The sequence below is a fragment of the Macrotis lagotis genome, chromosome 8, assembly GCF_037893015.1.
Source record: "Macrotis lagotis isolate mMagLag1 chromosome 8, bilby.v1.9.chrom.fasta, whole genome shotgun sequence".
Classification (NCBI taxonomy): Eukaryota; Metazoa; Chordata; class Mammalia; order Peramelemorphia; family Peramelidae; genus Macrotis; species Macrotis lagotis.
The window spans coordinates 177,187,804-177,215,433 of record NC_133665.1 but is presented as its reverse complement, the minus strand read 5'-3'; the positions used below and the strand labels follow the sequence as shown (position 1 = coordinate 177,215,433).

At 41.2% G+C, this 27,630-nt stretch overlaps 1 protein-coding gene across 1 annotated transcript; it reads right to left on the bottom strand.

Moving 5' to 3' along the window:
• Positions 1–7,929: 7,929 nt before the first annotated feature.
• ARF4 (ARF GTPase 4) lies at positions 7,930–25,845 on the bottom strand. Its single transcript, XM_074198895.1, has 6 exons — positions 25,738–25,845; positions 17,468–17,548; positions 17,136–17,245; positions 10,252–10,323; positions 9,076–9,201; positions 7,930–8,871 (listed from the first exon to the last, which is right to left on the bottom strand). Exons 1-6 carry the CDS (start codon positions 25,802–25,804, stop codon positions 8,785–8,787), a joined length of 543 nt encoding a protein of 180 aa, XP_074054996.1. The 5' UTR covers positions 25,805–25,845; the 3' UTR covers positions 7,930–8,784.
• Between the last annotated feature and the right edge of the window lie 1,785 nt (positions 25,846–27,630).

The window sequence follows — 27,630 nt, the reverse complement described above, 5'->3', positions numbered from 1 at the left end:
TATCATTTTCTTCAGAGTTTTCCTATTACAAAACCCCATTAATTCATTGTGCTACAGGCAAGAAACACGCAGGAAGAGAACACAAGATATCTTAACTACCACCCAGTTTGTAGCCATAAAAAGCCAAGTCAACTATCATTCAACTTCCTGTATACAAGAGTTTATTCTATATATATATATGTTGAAATTCTGGCTTAATTATTTTAAAGGATTCATTAACAATTTGTTTACATTTTAAATATATATAATGCCTTATTCTCACTTTAATTTGATTTTGTAATGTTTTTAAATTTGAGTAGAGGGCTTTCCCTGCAGTTCTTTCCAGGATAAACCAGGTTTTATAATATGAGAAATAATTGCTAACTAAACTGTAAAAGATTATTTTGGCACAAAAAGAATCCACATGGATTCTTTTCCCAGGCCCCACTACAAGAAAATCAGCAATGAGCTTAATGACTTTGAGGGAATTTTGATGATTTAATAGAAATACTCTTCATGTGATTTTTTTGAAAATGTGAGAACTCCTTTCTGGTATTGTGATTTATGAATGGGCTCTCAGGAAACAGAAATCAGGTCTCAGCTAAGCCAGGGAAACTTCATTGGCTTGCGCTTGGCCATTGAATCTACCAGTTCTAGATGTCTTGATTTCCCAACTAAATATACCTATGGTTTGTCATCTGTAAAGCATGTGTGGACCTAGGTAACCATAGTTGGGTTATTTTCTGATTTTAACTTCTCCAGTGATTGTAAAGATTACATAGTAAGGGATCATTTCCTACTCTATTCTCTATCTAGAAAATAGATGTGATCCAATGATTTGGTCAATCTTTTCAAACCAATTCTCAAAAAAGCCATTTATAAACTTTATCTCCATCCAAGTCTTCGCTTTTTTTTCCCAGAATAGCGCCTGGTCCTGTGGATACTCAATAATATGGACTTCATATCCATAGTCATTGAGAATCAGACACTGAAATGTCCTGCAGGGCTTCCCTCTGGGAGAATCTGCTTTATAATCCCACGTACTTGCTGTTCCAATTGCTATTATGATTCCAATCAGTGGAGAGGATGGGACTCCCTGTAGAGTGGTTCTGAGAGTTACTTTTTGGGTCTACATTACCCAGCCGGATGCCGCCTTCTTCCCAGAGGCCCCAGTTTTCAACTTCAGTTCATAATGATGTGGTTAACATGTTGAGAAAGACCACCTTACCTTGATACTAAATCATGACAGATGGAGAGGGAACACAGATTGAAATGAATTACTTAAAACATTTTTGTATTTCATGTTATTTGAAAGTTGTCTTAAGATATTAGCAGGTCCCACCCATCTCCAACAACAGAGTAGGAAATGAGTTGTCAGATAAGATGGCCTTGTAGCAACATGTTCAAAGGTTAGCATTGTTAAGAGATTTGAACATAGGAATGTAGTTGTGACCAAATTCCTAGAGCCTGGAATATATGTGATCGTTAAAAGAAACAAAACTATCTAAGCAAGTAAGGAATACATCCATCTTTGTGTGGGGATGGTCCAGCAGGCTTTGTTACTACAGCCAGATGAGACCTGTCTGACCTGTGACCCGGGGCAGGGCACTGGACCTCTCAGAAATGAGATTATCCTAGATGCCCTCTCGGGAGTCTTGCAGCTCTTGAGTCCACAACAGAGTAGAAGGCACAGTTTGAACCTTCCTGCTTCTAGGTCTGGAATTCTAGTCGTTGATTGCATCTGCTCTTATGTGCTGTGTCAAGGTAAAGTTGGCTTGGTTAGGAATCAGGTTACATTATAAGAGACTCCTTTAGGAAAATGTTACATGATCCTAATGGATCCAATGGATCCACCTAATGGAACAATCTAAAAGATACTAGGGAATGCTTCCTTGGAGAAGATAACACATTGGAAGGGCTATCGGTCAATTTTTCAGGCCCTGATTTTTCATACTCTTGGGTTGAAACAGATGGTAACCCAAATTGTGTCACAATAGTTTTAAGCTATAATAAAATTTTATTTCCTCCCCTTCACAATATTAAAATTCATATCTGTAGCTTTGGAAAAGCAAAACATTTTATGTGTGCTCATCTTAAGTATATTGATTTCACCTGAGAATGGTTTCCTGAGAATGTGATCTCCAGCACCAGCCACTGCTCCCTTTGTTCAGTTTTCTATCAGCCTTGGTGAAGGGAGAGAAAGAGAATAAAAAATTGACAAGGGAGCCTGCTGAATTGAGGGCTATTAAATTACAGAATAGTCTGATTAGAATTGCATTGCCCATCCTCGGGTAGAGGTGCTAATGAAGTGATCCTCAGCAAGCAACACTAAAGAGCTCCGCAGCTCCTGAACGTTGTCCCTCTTCCCTTCTTTGGACAGGCCCATCTACAGATGGTGGGACTATGGAAAAGACAGACCATCTAGTCTCCTACAGAACTATGTGCCACAAAGCATAAATAGGTAGTTAAGTGAAACCACAAGTCCACGTTTAAAATCAGAAAAGGTCTGCTTAAGAAAACATCACATTTGGGGCGGCTAGGTGGCACAGTGAGTGAATAAAGCACCGGCCCTGGAGTCAGGAGTACCTGGGTTCAAATCTGGTCTCAGACACTTAATAATTACCTAGCTGTGTGGCCTTGGGCAAGCCACTTAACCCCATTGCCTTGCAAAAACCTAAAAAAAAAAAAATCACATTTTCAGTATCATCGGTAGTGGCACCCCCTGCCCAGGAAATACCGTTTGGATTTCTTCCCATTTCCTACAGTTCACTTGTTCTTCCTCCCCGAGTTAGCCTATGGGTTAGTGGGACTGAGGAAATCCAGTCCCTCAAAGTCTCTGGATAAAAATCAGCATTCCTGAGGAAGAATGGGCCCAGAGGTAGTTGAGGCTAAAGGAAGAGAAGAGCAATTAATAGCAAGACTGGAGAATTTGCGAGCAATATTACTTCCAACATTTCATAATTTTAGGAGATTGATTTTTCTAAAGTTTCCTAAGGCTGATCTTACACCTGACTCATTGTAAGGAACTAAGATACTCGTGGAAACAGCCCAGTTGACTGCTACATGTATTCAAGTCAGTTCTTATCTCAAAATTTGTGACATGGAGTTGAACAGAGGCAGTGAGTACACTTAGCTAGGGCAGCGAATAGAAAGAACCCCAAGCCTGGAGTCAGACATTCAAATGGGGCCTCAGACGCTTCCTAGCTGTGTGACCCTGGACGAGTCACTTAACCCCACTTGCCTCAGTTTCTTCATCTGTGAGAGGAGCTGGAGAGGGAAATGGGAAATCGCCCCAGTATTTTTGCCAAGAAAACCCCAAATAAAGTCAAGAAGCCTTGGACACAACTGTAAAATGGCTGAACGTTTTCAAATTTAATAAATTTGGGACAGCTAGGTGGTGCAGTGGATAAGGGCACCGGCCCTGGAGTCAGGAGTACCTGAGTTCAAATCTGGCCTCAGACACTTAATAATGACCGAGCTGTGTGGCCTTGGGCAAGCCACTTAAGCCCATTGCAAAAAAAAATTTAATAAATTTACTATCTTGTTAAGATGTCTAATGCCACCACTGGATACTGTTGCTTTGGAAAGACCCATCTTCAATATTTAATTGAGGAAATGGATATCTTTTGTCAGTCATTGGAGCACTTAAGGTAACACATTTCCTTGGAAAGCTAGTAGCCTTTATAAAATAGCACTCTATCGAAATAGAAAATCCTGAAAAACTGAATCTGTTGATTTATTTCCGTCTTATAACCACTGTAGCATTTAAAAATAACCTGTCTTATTCTGTTTTTTCCCTCTCATGAAAAAAAGTTTCAAAATTATTAGTTGTCTTGCACAGTAGTCTCTGTGTTCATGGTGGGTGAATAAGTAAACTGGATAAAGGACTCCTGTCCGTGGCAAGGACCATGGTTTCATTCTGCTGCTGCTAGCTTATGTGAAGGTCTTAGGGTTAATCACTTGAATTATTTTTGGATAAAATGGGTGAATTTGTAAAGCTGGCCTTTCTCTGAGCAGTCAAGGTAAAGATAATGCTTCTATACCGTGGTACTTGGAAAGAAGCTGGAAAAGTTCTCCACTGTTTTAAGTTCAGTCGTCTGGAATTGGAACAAAACAAAAACATGTGACTCCTATAAAACCGATCCAGTGTCATGTCCAGTTTTGGCTCCTTTAACCAGACTTATGTTTGTTACAGAAATACACAATTCTGTTTCAAACTCCCCCACCCCCTGCCAACCCAATACTGAGGAAGCCTTGGCTTTGCTCTAGGGTGAAGGTTTACCTAACTGGCTAATTCAATTCCCCTTTCTTAAATGGCCTTCATTGAGTGTCAAGTCCATAACGATAACTATGGATAGAAGACTCGTTTATTTATTCTCTGTATTCCCCTTTGTATCATTGTCGTACCTGAGTCTGTGATGTCTCTAAAAGTCGATTGCACAAAACAATAAAAACCTTTTTGAGAAAAGTCATCCTAGAAGGAATATAAAGAATTATTTCTTTAGCCAACAGTGATCATGGGTCTAAATCACCTGTAGTCAGAGAACGTTAGTGCAAATCCCACGGTTCTGCCACTAACAATATAAGGTTGTTTCCCCTCTCCAGGCCCTGATTTCCTCTAAAATGAGGGGCTTGGACCAGCCCTGGTCTGTGTGATTATCCGGGGGGGGGCCACCCTTTTTTCTCCATATGAAGGACGACACTGCTAGTGTTTTCTTGCCCAGTTGATAAGCCAAGGCTTGAACCAACCCAACAACATTTGTGGGGAATCGTTTTGAAGCTTTCTTTGCTAAAACTGCCCGAGTCACTTTAGAGTAGTAACTTCTCTGCACCATCTCCAAAGGGGCACCCATCCATCCATTCACCCGTGGCAAGGGAGTTCATTGCCCCTAGAGAAGCCCATTCCAATTTTGCAGGCCAGATGATGAAGAACTTTGAGGAACTTCTGGCTTACAGAATCAGACACTCTGCACTGTCTTCCCATTAGTTCTAATTCTACCTTTTAAGGTCAAGCAACAAAAGAACTCCAATCCTTCCTCCAGACTATGATCGTAACCACCCCCCATCTCTCCTCTCTTCCTGTTCTAAACACCCCCAACAACTCCAATACTGAGATGATTCTTCACCTTCTCCACCAGAACATGTCAGAAGTTTAACGGCTGGGCCCAGCAGCACTGAGCCCAAGAAAGCCAACAGCTTCTGTCTTCAAGGAACTCACATTTATTAGAATGAGAAAACAGCTAAAATGTTAACAATAGGCACCCAGATAATGTATACAGTGACTGAAGATGATCTGAAAGGGAAAGGAGCTGATCCTTAAAGGAAGCCAGGGAAATGAAAAGGGATGAGGACAAAACGGTGCAAATACAGACATCAAGTGAAGAAGACTGGAAAAATAGGAGCATCCAAGGTATAAAGGGCTTTGATTAGGATCTGATATTGGATCCTGGAGTCGGTGGAACTCACTGCACATGAGGGTGACCCAGCAGGCCAATGCTTTGGGACAAAAATCACTTTGGCGGCTGAGGGGAAGGTGGACAAAGGAGCCACTCTTTGCTGCTCTACACTTTGAGTAGACTGAAATGATGGGACAGGACAAGCTTAGTCCCTTCTGCACAAGTTATCCTAGGGCTGTAAACTATTCATGCCCAAGCAGAGCTGCTTTTTTACCCTTGATCAATCAAAAAACTGCAGTTTCCCTCAGGTAGTCCAGTCTGCTCATCCAATAGGAAAAGGACATTATGAAATTACTAGTGAACATTCTCTGAGTCTTTAAACACACTCCACACCTAATAAAAAATGACTTTCTTGAAATTAAGAAAACAATTATACAAGCAAAACTAACTACGAGTCCTAGAATTGATTTAGAAATAAAATACTTCTGGGAGACTGTGCGTACCTGTAATAATTTGCTGGAGTCAAAACTCATCTTATGGGATATGTCATCATTAAGATGATGTGAAATTTCATCACTTTAATTTCAGACAGAATGTCACAGGAAGCTAAAAAAAGATACAAAGCAACAGAATAATCACTTCACCAAGGGATAACAGACAATTTATTCTGTTAGGAAATAATAACAGCTTATTAAACAGGATAGAGAAGGGAAGGGGGTAGATGCTGTAGCCAATGGTTCTGGGAACCTTTAAATAAATCATATCTGAAAACTAGCTGTAGCAATATGAAGAGTTGTGACTTTCCTATGTTTGGATAGCATTTTATACAAATTGTTTTCCACAAAAAGGGAACTCTCACATACACACACACACACACACACACACACACACACACACACACACACACACCACATACACGTTTTCCACAAAAAGTGAATTCATACACACACACACACACAAACTCTTCTTATCAACACTGACCAAAACAGTCATCTGTATTTTTCCCATGAAAAATGACCGCAAGTTAAATCTCCCTGCCTAAACATTTTAAAAAGAGGTGGTAATTTTAGAAGAAACAAGTTTAAATTTAAAACATCCTTTCCCCACACTCCCAGAAGGCAGCCTAGTTATATTGCTCAACATTTGCAATTTTTCCAAAGGAAGCTTAGAAATAATTTAGTTTAAAGTCCTTGCTTTAAGATAAGGAAACAGGGCCAGAGTGAAACGTCTTGGACAAGGTCACACAGGTATTAAGGAGAAGAGATGGATCTGAGTTCACATTCAGCAATCTCATGAAAAGGAGGCCTGGGGAAGGCCTCAGTGGTGGTTGGGGTACCCAAGTTCCCTTCAGGAAGAGGGAGGCAAAGACAGGTATTGAAGCATTACACACAACAGAGATTAGAACCAAACCAAGGGGCAGCTAGCTCGAAGTCATCCCATTGGAATGTGGATTTTCCAAACAAACCTCATTAAATTAGTAAAAATTAACCTTTCATGACAATAACTATACAAATATCACACGTCCAGTTAGCAGTGGATTTGAAACAGAAAAAAAACAATTTTGCTTTTCTTTTCAACACTCAATTTCTGATGCTTATCCAACAAAAACATAATTTACATAAAACACTTTGAAATTACCAACAGCCTTGATAAAACAAAAGAACATCCAAAGAGCCTATTTCAAAATGTACTGTGATTTAAGAGTATCAACAGTGTATGAAAAACAAACAATCTGCCTAAACACCATCTAATCTGGGCTAATCATGATGTCAAGAAGGGCATTTCTTTTGGCCAGACCACAAAATATTTAAAAAACAAAAACCTATGGCCAAAACCCCCAAATAACTTCTGCTTTGATGATTAGCGTTATTTTTTTTCCACTATCTGAAGCTCATCAATCCACCAACCCCAATTTTTCAATCATTAAAACCTGAAATAGGTTAAGGATCCATTATCAATCTCTCCCTGCTTCTGGCACTTTATTAGGTGGCTCCATAACTAACATACTCATCTCTCTTTCACTGACCAGAATGAATGAAGTTCTCTGACTTTGGGAGGCTGGCTCTTCTCCGAGGAGACACTGGGGCTCTTTCAGGAAGCCCATTTTCAAGGACTCTTGGTAGGAACTGGCTCAAACTACTACCCACTTGGCACAACTTCTGGGGCCACAGGCATGCTCCCTCACCTCTTAAGCCAGGTCAAGGCACCGCAGTAAACTCTCAGGGCCCAGGGCCACACAGCCTTTCTGCTTAAATCTCCCTTCATTCTCGAACCTCCCCGCCCCTAAGATTTTCTCCAACTTCTCCCATCTTGTCTAGTAGCTGCTGACATTCTCCTTCTCTTTGGCCTTTCTCTGAATTCCTAACAAGGTCCAGCACGCAGCAGGAGCCTAATAAATGCTTACTGAGTCGTTTTGATTATGATTAACAGAGCCTCACAAATTCAGGTTTGGGATGATTCATTATGACTTTTGTTTTTTACTCGAGAACATCATAAAAGCTTTCCTAACAAGGATAGATCTTTGAGATTAAAAAGGCACAAACCCAATTATATATTTTTATCATTTTATTAGGAATAATTTCAAGTGGGTTATGAAGAAACTAATTCATTATTGAGTTTGATGAATTTTCCAAAATCTCTTAATGAAGATATGTTCACCAATAAACAATAAAACATCAGCTGAACTATGATACACTGGGCAAAAGTCAGGCTGATACCAAAAGCAACATGCAACATAAAAAAAGATACAATATAAAGGAAGACAATCTGCTGAGTATTAAAAGCCACCTCAGGATCAACTCTTTGCCACCAGCACAGAATTAATTATCCATCAAGTCCAAATCACACAAAGATAAGCAGGGCTGGTTAATAAAAAAAAGTCCAATGTCTCTCAGTTGCAGGAAATCTGAATAGTGTTTTAGAGCATTTTCTTGGCTGGCAGCAGCAGTATTTAGAAAGTCTTTTTGGCAAGGGAGAGAAATAAATACAAATGGAATGCTACGTTTTGAAATCAGCAGACTGTCCAAGGAATGACATAAGGTATCAGTAAAGTAGCAAAGGGAAACTTTAAAACATTATTTATTGGGGCTCAAAAAAACATTCAAAACATATTCATTTAAAGGTTCTCACAATAGCTATGTCCAGGCATTTAGGCCAAGGGAAGTAAAATCATAAGAGTACACTTTTTTTCAAGTTAAGGAAATTTTTTTTAATCCAAGTATATCTGCTGTGATAGCAACATTAAACTTGGTAAACAATAATTGGCAACAAAATAAGTTTAAATGCTGTAAAATCCTGCCCAAACCAGTTCCAAGATACCATTTAATAACCAAGATGCAAACTAATTTTGTTGTAACAAGCCTAGACCCAATTCTATCAAACATGTCCTTGGTTAGTTATCCAGTTGGATTTAACGTTTTGAGAGCTCATTTGACAGCCAGTCAAGACCCTCGTACAGGCCGGTTCCTTGTGTAGCACAGGTAGCTTGAACATACCACTGTCAAGAAATAAGGAAAAAAAAAAAACTATTACAGTCTAGTCACTTTCAAAATATCTTCCCCATAGTGGACCCCCAAGTCACAAGAGAAATGACTTCTTTCCAGTAAGCCTAATGCAATCCTACAAGAGTCTTCTTCATCCCCAGTGACCACCCACTATCCTGCCACCCCTCCAGGGAGGCTAGCTCTAGCGCCACACTTACAGTTCTGTTGCGAAGGGACTGCAGGCCTAGTTTATCTGTCATCTCACTGATGGCCATGGCATTTGGCAGATCCTGCTTGTTTGCAAAGAGCAGCAACACAGCATCCCGCAATTCATCTTCCTGAAGCTGGGAATAAATTGGTGTTAACGAAATCCGTCACTGAGGCGAGCAAAGCTCTCCTCCCAGTCTGATCTGACAGAACCTCCAGCCTCCAACAAGCTTTAGGCTGATGGGCCGCTCACATTACTCCAGACAAATCTCCTAGACACTCAGCTGTGGTATAAAGAATCCACTAAATAAATGAAGGTCATGAGGGCAGGGATCATTAAGGTTTTTCTCTGCTCCCCTAGCACTGACCCAAAACACGAATGGTGCATGTCCAGCCCTGGCCCTGGCTGCCACAGAAGAAATGGAAGGCAGTCAGAGCAAGCTGCTTAATGGTTTAGCAAGTTTCAAATTCTTCACTGACAACCCAAGGCAAAATCATTCAAAGCAAAAGAGCCAGACAACCTTGTCTGATCGCCCAGCAAGATGCCTATTGAGCAGGCCCACCTGCAGCAAGGGAAGATGTCAGCCCAAGTAAGGGTGGACAAGAGAGTCTGATTCAGGTTAACAAATGTTGGTGAGTTACTATCTCCCCTCACTCCTGTCCTTTCCTGTCTCTTCAACCAAGCAAGAAGGGGAAATCTGCCCCGCTACACAACCAGGCTATCTGTGCCTCTATGCACGTGGGCTGCATAGTTCCTGTCATGAATTTCTCAAATGATAACAACTTATCAAGATGCAAACGGGCAGAGAAAAATGTGCCATCTTTGTCTTCAGATGTGACTGGAAGGACCAGCTACAACACAGAGAAAGGAGTCTCCAAGACATCAAGGTAATCTTCGCTAAATGGGGCTGTTCTGGTCAAACATTTATGACATAAATGAAGGAAGAGAAAGATGGGGCAAGTACCAAGTGAGCTGGGTCTGACAGTGGGTACTCCCATGACCTCTTAAAGAGCTCAGTCCCTTCATCTCTAAGAAACTAGATTTCCCAATACCCCTACCTGCACTAAAATTCATTATCTCTCTGGCTCCAAGATCAAAATGTTACATCTAGTTGAACAACATATCAGTTTTATTTTAATTTAATTATCTTTTTATTCATCTTTTCATTTAATTATCATCTTCTTACCATTTTCTGCAGTTCTTCAGCTCCTTCTTGAATTCTCTCACGATCATTGCTATCTACCACAAAAATAAGACCCTGGAAAGAAAAAAAAATTCTGATGAGCAAATCATTGACTAAATATACCGCCCAAAAGCCACACTATTTTTTTGTCAAGATTTTAGTTAAAGTGAATCATTCCAAATAGCACAATCAACTCATACCCAAAACTTTTACTAAATATGCTACATAGTCATAAAACTGACTAATTTTATCCAAATTCTTTTCCTTCCTTCTCTAACTTTTCATAGAAGTGAGTTCAAGACTTTGGTGGCCACCATTAACTACACTAGTCACGTAAGCCTGGATATCAAATGCCCAAAGAAATGACTTAGGAGTATCTGTGGTGCCATCATCCTTGTCAAGCTGCCCATCATTCCTGTGAGGCATGGCTACTGGAACCACAAGCCAGCAAACCCACCACAGTACTCTACAAGGTCAGCCTTCATGTCCGATACCTGATGTTTGGTCTCCACAGCACTTCAGTTCTTATGTCTGAGAAGCTAATGAGGAATGGACAGCTGCAAAATTTCTGCTAAACTTTAATTCAGTGTGACTTCTCTAAAGCTCCATCTGATGTCATCTACCAAAACTAGAGCAACCAAAATGAAATAGGACTATGGGGCATGAAATCTAACAGAAATTCACTGAATTCACTGACCATCTTGTAAAAACAATCAATGGGGACGGTTAGGTGGCGCAGTGGTTAAAGCACCGGCCCTGGAGTCAGGAGGACCCGAGTTCAAATCCAGCCTCAGACACTTAACAACTACCTACTAGCTGTGTGGCCTTGGGCAAGTCACTTTACCCCATTTGTCTTAATAGACCTGAGAATGTCCTCTTGCTTCCATCATCCTTCTCTGTACGCACCATGCTACTAGGTATGAGTGGACATGTCACCAATACCAAGTGTTTATCAATACCAAGTGTTTATCCACAACTCAAGCAGGGCAGTGGCTTCTTCATCACTGTTTATATATAAGTGAAAAAAGGCGAATTGTGCCTGAAATAAAAATTAAATAAAATTCTAACAACTGAGCAGAGTTTGAAATAAAGGTCTTCTAAGTCAGGTGTTCTTTGTCATTATGACATCTAAAACAAAATCTTAAAAAAAGAACTAACCACTTTGATTCCTGTGTATTTACTATGGGATCCCCAGTATTTAGAAATATCTGGGTTATATTTACTACAATTTGGATTCCCATAGAAACGTAAGCCCATGATCTATTCAGCTAGCACTGGGAAAAAGAAACATGAACCCCAAATAGTTACTTTTCAAATAGGATATGTTGGGGGGAAAAGAGGGGAGAAGGGACATGAACCATATTCTGCTTTTTTATTTTATAAAGAGCATAAGGGGGGGTGGCTAGGTGGTGCAGTGGATAGAGCACTGGCCTTGGAGTCAGGAGTACCTGAGTTCAAATCCGGCCTCAGACACTTAATAATTACCTAGCCGTGTGGCCTTGGGCAAGCCACTTAACCCCATTGCCTTGAAAACTAAAAAAAAAAAAAAAAAAAAAAAAGCACAAGGAATCTGGAAAAAAGTTTTAACGCACAATTGGCATCATCTTGAGTTCTAAAACTGCTATCTTTGGACACTGAACAATCACCAAATAATCAAGGGAATATTCAAGTACAAGCCAGATAACCCTAAAGAGTACTTATGCTAACAGAAGCAGTGTCTAACCAATTTCCAGAGAGCAACACAGTGGCAGTGCCACAGGAAAGAAACCTCACGGATCTCTGATACCTGAATCTTCCTCTCCAAGGCCCTGGCCTCCATCTAGGACTAGGTACAACTGCTTGCTCACTGGTCCTCAAAATACCAGGTCACATAATCCCCCTCAAACCCAACCTTTTTCCCCCCTAATTTTTAAAGAAAGCACTAGAGAATTCCAGAGCTACTATTATTTTGTATCCGCCCTAGTCCTGTTCCTCCCTCCTATCCTGCTCCATTCCATCTTCTAACACTCCCTGAAAGCCAAGAACCACCCATAATTTGGGAAACATTTTACATTTTCTTAACAAATCAGTCTCAGGGCAGCTAGGCAGCCCTGGAGTCAGGCGGACCTGAGGTCAAATCTGGCCTCAGACACTTAATAATTGCCTAGCTGTGTGAATTTGGGCAAATCACTTAATCCCACTGCCTAAAATACATAATTTTTTTTTTTAGGTTTTTGCAAGGCAAATGGAGTTAAGTGGTTTGCCCAAGGCCACACGGCTAGGTAATTATTAAGTGTCTGAGACCAGATTTGAACCCAGGTCCTCCTGACTCCAGAGCTGGTGCTTTATCCACTATGCCACCTAGCCACCCCTCTAAAATACATAAAATCAAAAAAAAAAACTCAACTTACACTGTCTAAGACGATGAGTTCCTAGAGGTCAGGGCAATTTCATTCTTGCTCTTGCTCTTGCGTGTCCTTCCCCCCCCCATAAGGCTCTTCACCTCATGACGGTGCTTAATAAGAAACAGTTTAGGAATCCAGGTCATGCTTGTTAGATAGTTGATGTTTTCCCTCCCTGTAGCTAGTTTTACAGCTGCTCAAGTTCATTAGTTGCATGGATCATTCCTGAAGCAACAGTAAATTATATTTTTTTCCAAGAGAACATTGAAATCCAGTCAAAGAAGCGTGGTGACATGTCCACTCATACCTAGTAGCATGGTGCATACAGAGAAGGATGATGGAAGCAAGAGGACATTCTCAGGTCTATTTCACAGAAACTTCTGGGGAACTCCTTTATTTTCTGGCCATACTGTAACTGGGACATCCTCCAGCATGGCACTTGCCATTCATTGCTGATTCTAGACGCTCCTCATGTGGAACTCACTCTGTAACTTTTCCTTTGAGGTTCACTCTCATCCACACATACAAGCCAAGAAGTTATTCCTTTTGGTTTCCACTCTCCCCCCAGGTTGGGGACTTTTACATACACACCAATGGCCTAAAGAGTCTGGCTTCCTAGTTCACCATCTTCTGTCAACTCCCACCATTACCGCCTTCAACCAACACATTAAGAGTCAAGCTCTGGATCTCACCATCAACCACAGCAGTTCTCTTCCCATGACCCAGACATCTGAGTTCCTCTAAATCTATGACCATTTGTCTGTCTCTCTGCCTTGTCCTTCCTCATCTCTAAGCTCCCCAGATTCATCATCTCCTGCTTCTACCCCATTTTTCTCCTCCTGCAGTCTAGACCCTACAGTTTGCAAGTCAACAGTTTCAAAACTATGTTAAGAGATGATGTTGTGGGGTTGGCTAGGTGGCGCAGTGAATAGATAGAGCACCGGCCCTGGAGTTAGGAGTACCTGAGTTCAAATCTGGCCTCAGACACTTAATAATGACCTAGCTGTGTGGCCTTGGGCAAGCCACTTAACCCCATTTGCCTTGAAAAACCTAAAAAAAAAAAAAAAGATGATGTTGTATCTCTCAACACATTCAATTTTGATCAATGTATAGCATAGAAACAACATAAAGGTTATCAGATTGCCTTCTGTGGGGGGGGGATTGTAAAATTCAAAACTTTATAAAATGATAGGTAGAAACTACCATTGTATATAGTTGGAAAAAAAATAAAATATTTAAAAGAAAGAGATGATGAGGCATCACCTTCTAAGCCTCCCTGCTCCATCTCATGGAAGAGCCGAGGAAGAATCACCTCTCCGGAGTGCTCACAGATAATACATACTTTGTAGCAAACAGGCAGGCTCTACCCAACATCCTTTCAGGTAATGAATGCCAGTACCTTCATTTTTCAAATGATGAAATATGTACACAGAATTTAAGGGGAGAGTTGGAGGCAGATTCAGAGTTAGGGGGACTGCCAGAGGCAGGTCTCAAACTCAGATCAATATTTCACAAAACCCTGAATAAATGCTACTGGGTTCCAAGCCTTACGATGCTATCTTTCTACCTACAACGTTAGTTTACTGCCCCTCTGCTACCTAGAAACCATGTTGTTCAAAATGTAATCCTGAGAGAAATCCAAGTTCTTCTAGAAAGCAGTAAGGATGGTTTTTAGAAAGCAGTCTACATCGAAGGCAGCCTCTCAACATTTCAGATTTAAGGACACCCTCGTGGCTAAGAGTAAAGGACTTCTATATCTGAAATATTAGGGGAGCCCTCTGTGGAAAAACAGACATAAAAGAAGAGGCCACAGAGTGATGTTATTGTGCACCCCAGAAGGAATATCACAGCTGAATGCCAAACACCAAAGCATCACTGAGGAGGGGGAAATTCTTTGGCTAAGATTAGAAATTAACTCCTTTCTGAATGGAGTGAATGAGAAGAGTCACAAAATTTTATGTTTTACAACAGACATGTGATTTGTTCTTTGGCTACAAATGAGGCAAGAGCACTGGATTCCTTGCAGGTCAAAAATCTATATTAATGGCCAAACATAAATTAAAGCCTTGTCTAACACAGACAGGTTATGATTAGGCTTTCCTAAAGACTCACACAGCCAGCTATGAAAAGTTACAAGGAGCTTTAGACAAGCCCCAGTCTGATTAGACAGTAGGGCTTTGAAGCGAATTAGAAACAAGTTTTCTAATTAGGTCTAAGCATGAGGAAGAGATGAAATTTGGCTATGATTGATAGGAATTGGTATGGAATTAAGAAAAATATGAAGCTGAATATACTTTAGAGATCTTCTTTAAAAGTCAAATCAATTTGTAACATTGATGACTACATTGGGAAATCAATTATCAAATTATTAAAATAAATAGGACTGAATATTAGTAATTACTTAAGTTATACTATCTCAATACCTCTTTCTTTAAAAAAAAAAAGCATCTTCCTTTCAGAAGACAGTGATAGTACAAACCACTTGACCAGGGGGTACCTAGTGACAGAATCTTACCCCAACTGAAAAATAAGACTTTGGAGTCAGAAATAAACAGAATTAAACTAGCAAAAGTAAGCAAACACCAGTCACCTGACCTTTACTCAGCTAAAAAGATTTACCTTCAACCTCGATTTCTTTGGTTCAGACCTGTGATTTCATCTCTAAATTTCAAGAGATGAGAAAGCTTCCCGAAGCACAAAGGCGGCCGAGAGCTCTGGGAGGGTCAGTCAGAGGTCAGTCAACCAGGAAGCACTGGAGGCCAGGTTTCCCTATGGCACCTCTCCTGCCTCAGCTCCACCTTAATACCATGAATTCAATGTGGTTTCATTCCCCCACCTTGTGTCCTCATCTGTCCTCAGCTAATTACAACTCTGCCATCCCCTAGGATTCACACAGGATCATAGCTTTTTTTTTTTTGCAAGGCAATGGGATTAAGTGGCTTGGCCAAGGCCACACGGCTAGGTCATTATTAAGTGTCTGAGACTGGGTTTGAACTCAGGTCCTCCTGACTCCAGGGCCGGTGCTCTATCCACTGTGCCACCTAGCCATCCCATAGGATCATAGCTTTAAAGACAGAAGGACTCTGAGGACACATGCAGTCCAAACTCTCATTTACAGATGAAGAAACCGACGACCACAAAGGTTTGATTCTCCAGGCATCGAAAAAGAAATGACATGTGGCATATAATTGCAGGACTTCATGGAAAGTACAAAGATCTGGACAAACTCCTTTGCACATACCAAGTTCCCAATAAACATTAGCTTGCTAACGTTTTGTAATACATATTCAAAAGATAAAAAGGCCTATATTAAGTTCCACTTAGATATTGGAAAGTATAATAACAATAAAAATATTATCTCCCTTTTACAGATAAGAAAACTGAAGCTGAGAGAGTAAGTGACTTACCCAGGGTCACACAGCTAGAAAGTGCCTGCGGCAATATTCCAACCCAGGACTGATTGACCCAAGTCCAGTTTTCCACCCACTCTGCCAGCTCAGTCACTCAAGAACACCAGCTCCGAGAGGCTACCCTGCATCACTTCCAGTCACATCCACCATTTCTAAGATGGTGAGCCTACCCCTTCCTGACCCCCTTCCCACCCCCACTCCCCCTTTTATGGGTCAGGTTTTTTCATCTTGGTTGCTTGTCTCTGCACCCTAGCCCACAGTGCAATGCTGGCACCCAACAGGCGATTAATAAAGGCTCTGTTGACAGTCAAAATGTCTTGGCCTCAGGCTTGCTTCAAGCTGATTAAGTGCACATGAAGATAAGGGAGAGTCATGCAGGGAGCAAGGAAATACTAACCCCTTGATCTGCACAAGTCATGGTAAAAACACATTAGCTACATTAGGTTTCTAAACCATAAAGAAATGAAATTCACAAAATAAACAAGTTAGTGTACTACAAATTTTCCTAATATTTTTATAAAAGAAAACTATATCTGATGAAATTAGAAGACTTCTAAAGTCGGTGTTTAGTATATGAAAGCAAAATTTATTTAACTTGAAGTAAACACCTCTCTACTGTTACTTCCTAATTTAAGATTGAGAGTCAAGGGGCAGCTAGGTGGCACAGTGGATAGAGCACTGGCCCTGGAGTCAGGAGGACCTGAGTTCAAATCTGGCCTCAGACACTTAATAATGACCTAGCTGTGTGGCCTTTGGGCAAGCCACTTAACCCCATTGCCCTGCAAAAAAAAAAAAAAAAAAAAAAAAAACCTAAAAAATAAATAAATAAAAAGACTGAGTCAGTAAAGTGAAGCAAGTGACAAAGTGGTAGATGACTAATTCACCATCGAGGACCCCAAAATCCTTCTTGTGATCACTCAATAAAGTCTATTTTCAAATTAATTAACTCCACACAAGTATTAGGTGGGGTCCACCCTGGGACATGAGAGTGATGATAAGAGGAATGCTAACTCATGTCTGAGAAACAGCTTCTAAATATGCATAAATGTATATACTTACCACATGTTAGTAATATGTAAGAAAATCAGCATCCTACCTGTGTGTTTTGGAAGTAATGCCTCCAAAGAGGTCGAATTTTATCTTGACCACCAACATCCCATACCGTGAAACAAATATTCTTATATTCTACTGTTTCCACATTAAAACCTAAGAAGAAAACAACAGTAATAGTTATGTAAATTGTTTCACAGAATCCATTACTACAATATTTTATTATTCTTTTAAGTTCTAATATTTAGTAAACTTCCAAAATAAAAAAAAAACTGGTTTGATTACAACAGCATTTACTTTGCAGTAAATTGTACTACTCTGGATTTTAAAAGCTCTATTACCTCTTTACAAATTGGAATGAATCATTATTTTCCTTACCAATAGTTGGAATGGTGGTGACTATCTCCCCTAACTTCAGCTTGTACAAAATAGTTGTCTTGCCAGCAGCATCCAAACCAACTAGGGAAATAAAAATAGATTTTTAGATCCAAATCCACAGTCTGAAATACAAAATTATTTCACAAACAATACCCAAAGATTAAGTTTTCTTTAAAAAATAAAACATAAACACTTCAGGGAATAAATGTAAAAATTAAAAAATGTCTTTTTAACATTCTTTTTGAGTCCTAGAAAAACATTTCAACTAAAGAAAATATTTCAACCAGAAAAGTCCAGTTATTTAACTTTTCTTGGTAGCCTCATCAATGATCAAAAAATTAATTACAAGGAGAATATAAACAAAGAAAAATCAATTCTACTTCTTTGACTCATATTATAGAAAAGGGGAAGGAGAAGAAATGACTTCAAGTTTCTAAAGGCAAAAATGATCTCAGTTTGTTTAAACATCATCTTCCCAGTACAAATCAAGGGAAACAGCAGTGTGGAGGGTAGACCTTGGTTGAGGTTCTGTACCACACAGGTAACTGAGCAAGACTAGTAACTTCTTTGTGCATCAAATTTCCTGATACATACATACGATAAGGCTGGACTCAATGATCTCTGGGCATTTAGCACAGTGAGTCTCATACATTATATACCAAACTTTCAAGAGTACCTGAGTTCAAATTTGGCCTCAGACACTTAATAATTACCTAGCTGTGTGGCCTTGGGCAAGCCACTTAACTCCACTGCCTTGCAAAAACTTAAAAAAAAAATGACTATTTAAAAAACTAAGAGACTAGAACAGGTCAGATATAGATAGTACAGGAGGCTCACAATTCTATTTCTATTACCTCACTAGACAAGGAGCATTTAAGCAAAGCTATTTCATTCACATGTAAAAATGACTATTCCTTCTTTCACAAATGAGAAACCACTTCTGAGAGGTGGCAAGACAGTCCCAAGTCACCTGGTCAAAAGCAAGCAAGACTTGGGTCCTGGGCCTCCAAGGAGCACATCAGAAGGTTTCCCAGGCCAAGGGCAATTGAAGCAGGGCAATATTGAGGAACAACTTTCTTGCAGGTGACAAAACCCATAATAAATGAATGAATGAATGAAAAGGCAGCTGAAGACCTCAATGGTCACAGCCTTGTAATTAGAGGAGGCATCAAACTCCACCTTGTCCACCCTTACCAAATACACTTATATTTTTAGAGCTTCTGGGGCCTTACCCTGAGCCACAGGATTGGTTAAAATTTGCAGCAGAAAAGAAAAACACCAACTAATTATTTAAAAAGAACAAAATAAAATCCAAATATAAATTCAAATTTCAGGAGACCTGAAAACTTTTAAATATCAATTCTGGAGCATTCATTTAATGAGTGTTCAACAGCATACAATGAGCATAACATTTCAAGATGAAAAAAATAGTAAATTTCTTTACTTGGTTTCTGTTGTGTTACTGAAGACTCAAACTAGAATGACTTAATCACCTCAAGTATTTAAAAGTTAATATTTAATTTTCTTTCAAAAAGGTACTCAGTAATACTCATGGGGGGAGGGGATATTGACAGGCAGAAAGTAGGGAGCAGATCTGTTTATTTCATCATCATCATCAGAAAATCCTAGCATTGAACTGTCTCCAAGACCAGCAATTTATAATCTTAAGAGTTAGTTGATGGGCAGCTAGGTAGCACAGTGGATAGAGCACCGGCCCTGGAGTCAGGAGGACCTGAGTTCAAATCCAGTCTCAGACACTTAATTACCTACTTGTGTGAGGGCAAGTCACTCAATGCCACTGCCTTTAGAAGGAAAAAAAAGTTAGATTAAGCACTGGCTCAGGCTTCAGAGTGACGCACTACCAGATATTAGACCAGGAGACTCTTGAACCTAATTCTTGCCACCAAAGTGGCAACTATTATTGTGCTGCCTCTTTCATGAACAGATGATTCAAATTCCTTCTACAAGGAAATGCTATTTTTTTTACTTTCTCTTTCCTTATTCATAATGCATCATAGCTTGTAACTTACCACTCTTAACACCATCATAACTGTAGATTTTTTAAGAAACTTACTATTTCTCCAAGCATGGCAAACACATTTAAACATTTTAAAGAGTATAATAGAATGTTTAAACTTGTAAAGCTCTACTACAATAGTCCAACTCCCGTGAGTCATTGTTACCAGGGCTACAGGGAGCTCCAATTTCCAACCCAACTAAACTCTATCCTTTAAATGTCTGGCATCCCCAGTGGCAGTGGGAGGGTACATTTGCCAAAATGACGGGGAGCCTGGTCAATGGTGAATAAAGTACAAAGTGACTTTAGTCAATATTTAAAACTGAAGCAAAACTCATTTTTGACTAAACAAAACACCAGGTCAAAATTATAGCCAAATTTTATATTAAAAACTTGCACTCAGGCAACTAGACTAGGCAATATATAACTGATGTTAATTTTTAAACAAAACTTTGTTAATTACTACTTAAAAATTTAAAAATAAGTTTTACTAAAAAAAATAAATTTTACTGATGTCTTTAACTTTTATACCATTTCCAGATATATTCTATTCTCAAAGAAGGCTCCCTTAGGAACAAAAAAAGTTTTTATACACAAAATAACCCTTCAGGGTGCCCAAGTATCTGACATTTGCAAATCTTCATCAAAAATAAGCAGTTCTACCTCCACCAAAAAGAGAGAGGTGTTTCTTTCCCTCTTTTAGGGCCAAGACTGGTTATTGCAATTACTTAGACACAGGAATCCTTTTAGCATTTTTTGGTTTACATTATTATTTTAGTCACTGTGTATGTATATGGCTACTTATTTGGCATCAGTTCTGTCTTCCTATTTTTCTGAACTTCTTGCATATTCTGAGAGAATTTCATATGAATTGGCTCACTTTGTTGCTTCCTGTTCCCCCCCCCCAAAATATGTTCTGACTAATTTGATATACACAGAGTATGGGCCTGCCTAGCTCCCATCCCATGTCTGTCTGTCTGTCTCTCTGTCTCTGTCTCTCTCTGTCAAAAGATATCCCTCCTACCAGGCTTAGGCTAAAAGACTTTTCTCTCATACAGCTACTTTTGAAACCAGATCTTAAATAACTGTAAAATAATTTCACCTAATCTTTCAAACACTCATAATAGAATACTAAGTATTTATAGAAGCAGTGCTATCATATAAAGCTATTGGCTTAAGAATGTTATTTTTTTATATACTAGAATATGTATTTTAAAAATAAACCTCAAAGATGACAATTAGATTTTAATCTCTCTTGTAAAATACACAAGACTATGGGGCGGCTAGGTGGCGTAGTGGATAAAGCACCGGCCCTGGAGTCAGGAGTACCTGCGTTCAAATCCAGTCTCAGACACTTAATAATTACCTAGCTGTGTGGCCTTGGGCAAGCCACTTAAACCCATTGCCTTGCAAAAACTAAAATATATATATAAACACACACACACAAAAAGACTAATAAATATCAATTAAAATGTACAATAAATTGCTTCAATGATCAATAGCTTCTCCTAAGATGTGCTTACTTAAAGCATAAACTGATATCTATCTATCTATCTATCTATCTATCTATCTATAAATGTATGAACTAGAACCCCAAGTAACCACTTGTGTTAATCTTTTAAATATGAATTTCCTTAATGTTGCCACAGGATTCAAGAAAAGGAAAGTACATTTCAGAATAGGGGAAAACTTTTAAGAGTTTTGAATATATAATTAAGAATAAGGTTGAAAAAAAAGATTTAAATTTACAAATTTCTATTTCAGCTGTAGTTGAATATATGAAAACTATACATAAGGAAGAATTTCTATTTAAACTGCAAACAACTCAGTGTTGTAATTCAGGAACTGGTTATTTGACATCTTGAGCTTGGCTAGACTTTTAGTGGAGGTGCTAATCAGCAGCAAAACAATTCAAAAAGCCTTTCTTCTCAGCTGAGATAATTACTCAAAGCATTTTATAATAACCACCCCCCCCCAGTACTTTGACCACTGGAGCAGTATAGCAAGTGCTCTGCTCTGAATGCAGCACACAACAAGATGAAGCCCGCTGAATCTGCTGGTGCACAAACAAGATCAGAAATAGCTGCTGGGAGACATAAGCACCCAGGCGGGAAGGTGGCGCCCTTACAGGGCCAGATGCTCCTTATCTACATGACGACACTTAGCTAAGGATAGTGTTTCAACTCTTAACAGCCTAAAACTATGAAACTTGGCAAGTTCTACCATCTCCTTTAAATTTTTGTATTCCAGAAAGGTCCCTAAGCCAGAGTAAATATTGATTTCTCTGACAAAGTGTTATGAGGACAAATATTTAGGTAAATGTTAAGTGATTTTATTTTATTGTCCAGACAGATGCAGGAGTAGGGGTGAGAGGAAGAGAACGCTTCTGCCAGTAGTGGAACTTTCACAGAAGTGAAGTAGGCTGGACAAGAATGGCGGCTTCTGCATCATCAGCAAAAATTTACCTTTTATTTTGAAGTTTTCACTAAAGTTTCCTTTACTTCTAAAACTCTGCTCTCTCAATTTGAGAACAAAAACCTTCCAATTTCTTGACTTACACTTGTTATGAACCTCCCCAAATAGCGGAGTAAAGACAAAGGTTTGGGTTGTGGCTGTCCCTGTCACTAACTTGCTGAGAGATTCTGGACAAATCATTTCCCTCCACAGGGCCTCAGTTGCCCCAAGCAGAACATCATAGAATTATATTAGATGTTCCTGAAGAAATCCCTAATTAAATTCTGCTACCAAAAGACAAGCAACTTCACATTCTTCTTTAACATTTCAAGAATGTGTAGCTCCCTTCCATTCACAAAACTCAGAGACTCTCTGAATCTCAGTAGGATGCACTCTTCCTAAGGGTAGGGACTGTTCTATGTTTTCCCAGCATATAACATATAAAGCATATGAGATTAATGTTTGTTGTCGTATGTGTGTGTGTGTGTGTGTGTGTGAGAGAGAGAGAGAGAGAGAGAGAGAAATATTTCATCTTAAAAAAAACTCTGAAAAGACTTTCATATCTGAAGACCATTCAATGTATTCAGTACTATATATGATCGAGGAAAAAACACAAGATCAGTAAGTAGAAGATACTAGATAAGGAAATTCATTTTTGCCTCAAAGATTGAATGATCATTAGTCTGGAAAATTATTAAATGGAGTCCTTCATTAGTTTAAGGGTTTTTAGAACAGACAGATGACTCCCAATCTATGAAGTGAAAGAATTGGATTATTAGATGACTTCTAAAGTATATTCCTATTCTAAAAGTATGATCAATCCTATGATCTGTGGCTCCATCCAGGAATTCCTGTGCTAAAATTCAGCATTAGACATTTACTAGTTGGGTAACCCTGGGCAAGTGCACCGTGACCCAAAGTTGTTCTAATAAATAAGATACCTGTAAAGCATTTTGCAAACCATAAGGAATTAGATAACTGCTAGCTATTATTAGCACTAGTGTTATCCTGATAACAAAATCATCAAATTGGACATCTTATGAATGTAGATACATTTTTGGCAATCAAATCTTAAGACATTATAACAAAATTAAGTGTCAAATTCCAATCCATCTCTTTTTCTTGGTTTTTGCAAGGCAGTGGGATTAAGTGACTTGCCCAAGGTCACTCTACCAGGTAATTAATAGTGTCTGAGGTCAGATTTGAACTTTGGTCCTCCTGACTGCAGGGCCTGTGCTCTATCCACTGCGTCACATAGCTGCCTTTCCAATTCATGTCTCATCAGAAATCTAAACTAAATCACCTTCCTGATAAATCCATGCATTATTCATATGAACAACTGCTCCTTTATAATAACTTCATTTTACTACAGCAGTTGAGCTGGTGTGAAATACTTTAAAGTACATGTGACCAATTTATAATTATCAAAAATTAAAGTCAAAGAACTCTTAAAAAAAATTCTTCTTGTTCTTGCTTGTCCTTCATTCTCAAAAAGATCGTGACATCATGGAGGTGATGCCACGATAAGCACATGAACTGGATTCCAGTGAGGGGGAGCTGGCCTAGGTCACCTGTCTCACTTTCTCCTTCAGAATCATCTGGTCCAAAGCCAGGAATGGATCAGGAGGATTGGAGATGGCCCTGGATGTAAGGCAATCAGGGTTAAGTGACTTGCCCAAGGTTACATAGCTTCTAAGTGGCAGGTGTCTGAGCCTGGATTCAAACTCCTATTCTCCTAACTCCAAAGCCAGTACTCTATCCACTGCGCCACCTAGCTGCCCACAAGTTATCCATATCCCTAACCACCTTTTAAGGACGGAAATCCTAGAAAAAGTCACTGACTCGGGAGGTGTGAGGGTAACCTACAAAGGAAGAGGTGGAACCATTGGCAAAGCACATTGTGGTTACAATGAACAAAAACCATGTCCTTCTGATTGTAAGGTTTCAGGAAGGCAAGAGGTTTGATCAGGTTCTCTCATCCTTGTTATATTCTGAATCCTAAACCAAGAGATTAAAAACCTAAATCTTTAAATCCAAACAAAATCCTTCTCAGCTTATATTTTACTTACACACACACACACACACACACACACACACAGGCACACAAACCCCTGCTTGCTGTTTAATGTTCATATGTGTATAGATAGATATCTTCTAACAATATAATACTATCTTTATATTGGGCAGTCTTTAATGGACTTCTATATCAAGGGAACCTGATAAACAACAGAAGTACAATAGAGGAGCAGAAAACTGAGATGAAGGAAGTTCAGTTTAAATTCAATTTAGAGCCAAAAGCTTGCTTTTGATCTAGGAAAGAGATAAGTAGCTAAGTAGGTAGTTGACATTCCTACAACCCTTTCAACACTTTCTATACTTTCTCACATGACAACAGATATAATTACAACTTTCCTCAATATCCTGCCCCTGTGCCTTCAAACCAGGGTTTTACACACTCTCTAGAACAGCACACTCCAGAACAGAGTCCCTTTACTTAGTCTAGACAAAAACTGATTTAAGATACAGAGGACCTAAAAGAAAAGCCCTCATTTCTTGTGAGTTCTGAAGTAAAAGGACCCGTTCATATTATTTTTGCCACAAGAATACAATCAAATGTAATTTACTATCTTTAATGTAAAGGTCAGAAATGAAATTACAGTTCAAAGTCCTTTCAGATTTCTAATCTCTCTGCAGGCTGCAATTTCAGTCATAAAGTTGTGCTGTTTCCTAATAGCAAAAGCTAAAAACCAAGTGCTCATTCATCCACTGGAGAAAGGATAAATGCAATGTGGTAGATGAATGTAGACTTTACCGCACCATGAGAAAAGCCAAAGTATGAAGAGAAACAGGAGAAAAAATCACATAAAGTTGAAAGCAAAAGCAGAAAGACATATGTAACTAATACAAAGAAAAGACAAAATATGAAGAGAAATAAGGGAAAAATGACAAAGTTGAAAGCAAAAGCAGAAAGATGTGCAATTAATACAAAGAAAAGACAAAATATGAAAAGAAACAGGAGAAAAATGACAGTTGAAAGCAAAAGCAGAAAGACATGTAATTAATACAAAGAAAAGACAAAATATGAAGAGGAAACGAGGGGAAAATGACAAAGTTGAAAGCAAAAGCAGAAAGACATAATTGATACAAAGAAAAGACAAAATATGAAGAGGAAACGAGGGGAAAATGACACACTTGAAAGCAAAAGCAGAAAGACATATGCAATTAATACAAAGAAAAGACAAAATACGAAGAGAAACAGGAGAAAAATGACAGTTGAAAGCAAAAGCAGAAAGACATGTAATTAATACAAAGAAAAGACAAAATAGGAAGAGAAACAAGGGGAAAATGACAAAGTTGAAAGCAAAAGCAGAAAGACATAATTAATACAAAGAAAAGACAAAATATGAAGAGAAACGAGGGGAAAATGACACACTTGAAAGCAAAAGCAGAAAGACATGTAATTAATGCCATCCTGGAGCCGGGCTGAGGGTGGCGAGCCCCGGGCGCGGGCCAGTGCCAAGGAGTGCGGGCCCTGTCGGGGCCGGGCAAGGCTCGCAGATGGGGGTGAGGGGTGGTCCTGGGCTCCCAGCACGCCCCCGGCCCGGGCACTGCAAGGAGGCGCGGCGGCGAGCTCCGGAAGCTCCCCCGAACGGCCCGATGCCAGGCGCCGGGGCCGGGGGGGGGGGGCCGAGCCGGGGCTCGGGACAAGCCCCCCGGCTGTGCGGGGCCCGCGCTCGGGGTGACCTTGGGGCAGCCCCCGGCGGGGCGCGAGGGGCGGCCGGGCCGCCGCGGGCCTCACCCATCAGGATGCGCATCTGCTTCTTGCCGAAGAGGCGGGAGAAGAGCGAGGAGATGGTGAGGCCCATGGCGGCGGCGGCGGCGGCGGGGCGCGAGGGGGGACGGCGGGCGCGGCGGGCCCCGCGGCCTGCGCGGCTCTGCTCGCGGCTGGCGTGCGCAGGGGCGGCGGCGGCGGCTCGGGCTCAGGCGGCTGGCGGCGGCGGCGGCCCGGCGGGCATTTATCGTCGGGACGGGGCGCTCGCGCTCGGCGGCTGGCGCTGGGCTCTGCCACGTCACGCGGCGGCGGGCACGGCGGCGGCGGCTCCAACGCGGACAGAATCGCGTCAGCGCCCGCGGCCCCCCCCCCCTTCTCCGCCCCCTTTTCCTGCCGGTCCGAGGCCACTGCGCCGGCGCCGAGGGGAAGAGGCGGGGCCTAGGAGGGAGGGGAGGAAGTGACGACCGAGGCCCGCCCCGCCCTCCGCCGGACCCAGGCCGATAGGACCGCCCCCTCCACGTCCGCTTTTTCATCAGCCGCGGGCCGATTGATTCCGTCACTTCCGGCCCGAGGCATCACGGGGATTGGAGTCTTTGCTCGCCGCCCCGCCCTTCAAGGGCGCGGCCACTCATTGTGGAGAGCGGAGCTCGCTCGGCGGGGCTCCGGGCCCGCCCCTCCCGTCACGTGACGAGCAGAGCCGGGGCCGGAAGCGGAGGAGAGTGTCCGAGTGCCGGGACCGAGGCGAGCTGCGCGTGGGCTTCCGGCGGGCGAGGCCCCGGCCACGCGGCCGCCCCGGACCCGCCCGGACCCGCGGGCCGGAGGCGGCCACGGGAAGGCGCGCCCGGCCCGGGGCCCGCGGACGGCAGCCCGCCCTTCCCGCCCCCATCCACGCCCCGGGACGGTGGGGCTTTTCCCATTTTTCTTGATTTCTTCCGGATACGGCCGGAGCAAAGGGCGCAGCTCGGACTGCCCTCCGCAAGGGCCGGCCGCCCAGCACCGCCGGCCCAGCCTGGCCGCCACCTCCGGGCACGGCGGCCTTGGCTGCCCCCTCCGGGGCGCAGCGACTGCCCGAGGCCACGCAGCTGGGCCTCGTGGAGTGGCAGGCCGGGTCTGAACTCGGGCCCTCCCTGCCCAGCGCGCCACCCAGCCGCCCCCTTTCTGCCCTCTTAACCAATGATAGTTGTTTGAATTGGCAATGAAGCAGGAATGATTTGGAGCATTTTATCCTTAGGATCATAACTGGAATGGCTTCCTTTGAAAACTGCCCGTTCCTGGCCTCTGACCATTGGTGGACTGGGCAATGAGTTGTAACATAAATCTGATGCAATTCTCTGTCTGTTTCAGAAACGAGGCCTCCGTCACAATCCCTAGACGTGAAGATTGTTTCCCGGCTTTGTTTTTTTCTTCTCATCTTGCCATCATCGGTTTTATTAGTGCAAAAGCTTTTCAATTTAATATAATCAAGGGTGGCTAGGTGGCACAGTAGATAGAGCACGGCCCTGGAGTCAGGAGGACCTGAGGTCAAATCCAGCCTCAGACACTTAATAATGACCTAGCTGTGTGGCCTTGAGCAAGCCACTTAACCCCACTGCCTTGCAAAAACCTCAAAAAATAAAAATTAAGATAATCAAAATCATCTATTTCTTGTTTGGTCATAAATTTCTCCCCTTTCCATAGATCTGACAGAGTATTTCTTGATCTATTCATTGGTCTATAGTATCAGCCTCTATGTCTAAATCCTGTTTCCATTTTGGTATAGGGTGTGAGATGTGGGTCTATGCCTAGTTTCTGCCATACTATTTTCCAGTTTTCCTAACAATTTTTGTCAAAATAGTGACTTCTTATCCCAGAAACTAAGCTCTTTGGGTTTGACAAGCAATAAATGGCTATAGTCACTACTGTGTCTTTTCAATGTATCCT

What these genes read in the sequence shown, in the direction of transcription:
- ARF4 (XM_074198895.1), bottom strand. Translation starts at nt 25,804, where the DNA reads ATGGGCCTCACCATCTCCTCGCTCTTCTCCCGCCTCTTCGGCAAGAAG. An exon ending in CACCACCATTCCAACTATTG is followed by an intron (nt 17,246 to 17,467) that starts GTAAGGAAAATA and finishes TTTTCTTCTTAG; the next exon opens with GTTTTAATGTGGAAACAGTA. An exon ending in AGTCCCTTCGCAACAGAACT is followed by an intron (nt 8,872 to 9,075) that starts GTAAGTGTGGCG and finishes ATTTCTTGACAG; the next exon opens with TGGTATGTTCAAGCTACCTG.